The sequence below is a fragment of the Gavialis gangeticus genome, unplaced genomic scaffold (genome assembly GCF_001723915.1).
Source record: "Gavialis gangeticus isolate Ggan-Ray unplaced genomic scaffold, GavGan_comp1, whole genome shotgun sequence".
NCBI classification, from domain to species: Eukaryota; Metazoa; Chordata; order Crocodylia; family Gavialidae; genus Gavialis; species Gavialis gangeticus.
The window spans coordinates 143,234,675-143,239,156 of NW_017728992.1; the positions used below are offsets into that span (position 1 = coordinate 143,234,675).

Consider the following 4,482-nt stretch of genomic DNA (forward strand, 5'->3'; position numbering starts at 1 on the left):
GGGTGGGGAAGGGGGAACATTATGAGAATGAAAGTAGAGGACTGGATAAAGTTATAAAAATAATAAAAAGGCATAGAGGAGGAAGGAAATAAAGGACCACAAAAATCCTAAACTAAAGAGGTGGAAGGAAAGATTGGGGCAGAGAGGAGTCTGCCAAAGCTTTTAGTTTTGGCTTAGGGGGCAGGCCTATTATATACATGGAAAGCAGCAGGCCTAGGTTCACCAAAACTATAGGCTTCTCTGTTAGGGAGGTCACCCAGTAAGGGGGATTTGTGTGGGGAAAGGGACTGAGAGAGAAGACACAGATTTTAAAAAAGACAGAATTAAGCTCAGGAGGGGTTTAGACAACCAGAAAAGTGCAAAGGGCAGCAGGAGGCGAGGCAATTTTGAAAGTTATCTTGGCAAGTATTTCAGCATAGCTGGCAGGCATCAGGAAACAGAGACAGGGGTTAAGAAGTTGCCTCAGAGGCCAGCTCTGTTAAGGGAACAGAAGACAAGTTTAGGTTTGTACTTTGACAGTAAATGACTCAACTGGTTTCCAGTCAAGTTGTTCAGCAGTGAGGTGGACCAGTGTTTCAATACCATACACTGCCAAGTTGAACTCCTCCCCCTCCTCTGCGAGACCCATTCTGCAGCTTAGACCATACTGGACAAACTCCAAGATGCTTTTTCAAAACAGCTAAATTATTATTTTTTTATTATTATTCTAAAAGCACAGCAGTTACAATAATCTATTTTGTTCGGAGTAGATCTGTAAACCAGTTTGAAAAGCAGCCAATTTGTGGAGCTTTGCTCTTTAAAAACAACTTGGTACTCCACAACTTTGTCTGGTGTGAAGATGGTTGGGAGTTCATGAAGAAACCTTCTCATAAACCCTGGTGCTGGTAACATGGTTCATGGAACACTCCTAGAAGGAAGACATATTGAAATTATTAGACATATTGGTGAGAAATTGAGAAGCCTTGTACTACGATTTAGATAAGTGCATTTATGTTCGCTTCAGGCAATTACTAGCTAAATGCCGTTTAAGAGATGCATGCTTTATTCTTCAGAGTTCCAAGTATAGGATCAAGGAAAGAGGTTAAAGAGGGACCCAAAAATCTGGGTCAAGCCCTTCTATCAAGACAGTCTCCTTATATAAAACTCCCCTCTAACAATTTTCTTAAAAAGCCTCCAGTGATGGAAATCTCAGTATCCTTTGGCAGCTTCTTTTTGTGTTTTCCCTCCTTACTTTTCACCCCTTGTGTACTTCACACCCAGCCTAGATCTTATGTTAGAGGAGGCAGATTTTCTGTTCCTTCTCCAGTCTCTTTATTGGCATCCTTTGCATGCCAGAAGATTATTTGGACAGCAAGGGGCAGGGGTGAGAAGGGAGAAGAAGGAACTGCTAGCTTTTCCAACCCAGTCAAATTTTCCAGACTAAAAAGGCAATTCCATCAGCTTTTCCTCATAATTTTTATTCTTACTACAGTTTAAATGTTCCAATTTGTCATCTTTTTAAGTGTGGTTCTCAAAATTGGACATTATTAATGCTGATGCTTCAGCTACAGTGCACAGTCTCCTGTGTGTCACCATAATCCTTTTAGTACCTTTCAGAACAGGTTTTTCCTCTCTCCCCTGCCCAGCGTATTCACAGAATTAGTTTTTTAGCATTTGGTGCACAGGTTGCAGTAGCCTGACTTACAATAGAAGTTGCCAGTACATTTTTAATTCTAGTGCTGGATTTAGAGTTACCAAAAACTTTCATTTTCTAGCAGGGAATTAAAACAAAAACAAAACAAACAAAAAAATCAAAGGAAAACTGCAGACAATCACTATCACAATCACAAGCCAGTGACAAATCATGCATCACCAATAGTCAGCTTATTATAATGCTGAATCATGAAGCAAACTTGCAAATCATTGCAATGTTAGGCTAGCCCTGTGGTGAAAGTGATTCTGAGGGTATTGTGGGAAGCCATCCTGGCTTTACAGCATTATTAGAGACTGTCAGTTTTAATGAGTCCTTGTGTCAAAATTTTGACTACCTTCAGAGTAGTGAGGGACCAGCCTTGTCCTGTTCAGATCCCCCCCCCTTCCATGTTAGTTTGAGGTACAGTATAAGTCACACAACACTGCATTTTTCCATGGAACAATGTAGTAGTGGAAATTGTTGTTAACACACCCTTCTTCCCTGTCTTTCCTAACAGGTATACCTCCCATGTTAATGTTACACGTGGGCATTCCAGTTTCTCATAATTTTAGTAAAGAATTCAATTGAGTACCATTTTTTCACTCCAATATGAACATTGTTGCTTTGTTGAAACCCAGGGGAGAGGAAAAGAGTTTTATTCTCTGCCCAAGTTTAGAAAGTTTAACTTGGTTCCAATGTAGACCAAGGGAAGTTCAAGTGCTGGGGATTTCACCATGTATGAAAAGTTGCTTTCTTTGCCCATTCTTTTTACAAGATGAATGCAGACATCTTTGAAAATTTTCCAGTGCCAACAGGGCTGAGTTCTGAGTTACCTCTTACTTTATTGGAGGCCAGGGTTTCCTTCTCCCTGCCCTCCAGCATTAGCAATCCAATGACAGTTTACCATGTCATGCTACAAATAGTAGCAGACTCACCACCAGTAAGTTTCCATCAACCAGTTTTCTCCTTATTGTGGTCTCCTTTCCATCCCATTTCTGTAACTGCTTCAGCATGCCACCCTCTAGTGTTATGATGCTCTGCAGAAACAAATAAGATGCCCCTTTTTATCCAGGATCCTACAGGCAAAAGAGATTTGCATACAAGTCCCACAGTAACTTAACTCAGTTGACTAGGTACATTTTTAACTTTGCAAGGCACTTGTGCTGCTAACCTGAAGTGTGATTCAAATCATCTCTCATCCCATAGTCTTAGAAATACTTGCACTTACCCTGACTCTTCTGTCATCTGCTGTGGTTTCCTCAAACTCTTCACCCAGCCTGAAGGAAATCTCTGTATTTTTGAAGGTGCTCTCTGTTTTGATAGTTATCACATCCCCATTGATGCTTATGATTACATTTGGTTTGGCTACACCTGCCATTTTCCTGGTAGCAAATCCAACACCTGTAAATTGGACAGGACACCAAATTAATTACTCCCTTCCAAAGCATCCTCTTACCTAGTATAACATTTCCATCAATGAATGGGACAGAGGTCAGAAATTACATTTCCACCCAAAAACTGCTTCTCAGAAGCAGTCATTAAACAATTGACTGTCAGAGAGAGTCCCAAACCAATCTGTGCAGTATGAGGTCAGGATATTATGTGCACTACTATTAACAATAGCAAAGCACTTTTCTAAAGCCTAGTAGGAGACTAATACAGAGGGCTCAGACATTTGTTTGCATATGCCAAAAACCCTGATAGCTACAGTCAGTTTCACCAAGTTATACTATATTTATAGCATGATTAATATGTAAGCACCAGAGCTTTTCAAAAGCTATCCAACACAACTAGGTCTGTAGTATGTATCCTAACAGTTTGAACTGGTGAAGAGAAGCCAGCAATGTGCCCCCCATGAAAATATAGGGTAAACTTTGAGAGTCTCACTAAGAGTATTAACACTGAGTCTCACTTCAAAGTTTTACCTCACCGTGTGTACAAAAGCCTGATTTGTTAGTTTGTGCTGAGCTGCTCAAGGTGCGCTAACTGCATTTGGTCGGTAAGCATACTTTTAAACCATTTTACCTGGAGTTTGTAACTTTAAAGAAACATATTACCCATCTCATTCACAGCTCTCTAGAAGCCATGCAATTAATGATGACAATACACACCAGCCAGCCACTCTCAAGTTTGAATGGAGTTTCCTGTATTTTGGTAAGTAAGAGAACCACAAGGTCCAGTACTCCAGTATCAGCATTAACATGTTTAATTAGAGTGCTGTATCTTTTCCAGAGCGCAAAGCTGAGGTCCTATCCTATTTGACTATAGAGACATTGGAGATACAAAAGGTAGGCAGAAAGTATGTTCTGCTTCCCCCCTGCCAGTAACAATAAAATAAAAGAGCATTAGCTAGTGTTTCTAGGTGGGAGGCATGTCTAAAAGCTACAGTTCAACAGTTTCTTCCAGTCCATTTCTTCCAACAGCACAAAAGCCTGACCTCACTAAGCAGGCAGTTACATTTCCCACAAGCTTCATAGTTTAAGACAGTCCAATTAAGTTGGTGTAGTGGACAAAACCTCCTTAATAAGCTGTACAGCAAAGTTCTAAATCAGGGAGAGAATAACTGGAGTAAAGTGCACACTCAACATTCCTCATCTAAGGAGCTCCAAATAAAGCCAAATGTAGCCCCAAATAACATTTCTCACCCAGCTCTCTCATGTAGTCCTCAAAGTTCTCACTGGAAAGGAGTTTCCAGGTTCCCACAAGGTGCTCACACATTCTGCTAAGCAAGCTGGGGTAGGTACTCCCCCAAAAAGAGAAAATCAATTGACAGAAGACAGGAGAGTGGTATGAAGTGAAACACGTCTGTC

General features: G+C 40.7%; 1 protein-coding gene across 1 annotated transcript; it reads right to left on the reverse strand.

Annotated features, from left to right (window-relative positions):
• Nucleotides 1–663: 663 nt before the first annotated feature.
• On the reverse strand, nucleotides 664–4,482 carry LOC109304988 (fatty acid-binding protein, adipocyte-like). The gene is made up of 4 exons (XM_019527847.1): nucleotides 4,318–4,482; nucleotides 2,901–3,073; nucleotides 2,608–2,709; nucleotides 664–907 (listed from the first exon to the last, which is right to left on the reverse strand). Exons 1-4 carry the CDS (start codon nucleotides 4,388–4,390, stop codon nucleotides 851–853), a joined length of 405 nt encoding a protein of 134 aa, XP_019383392.1. The 5' UTR covers nucleotides 4,391–4,482; the 3' UTR covers nucleotides 664–850.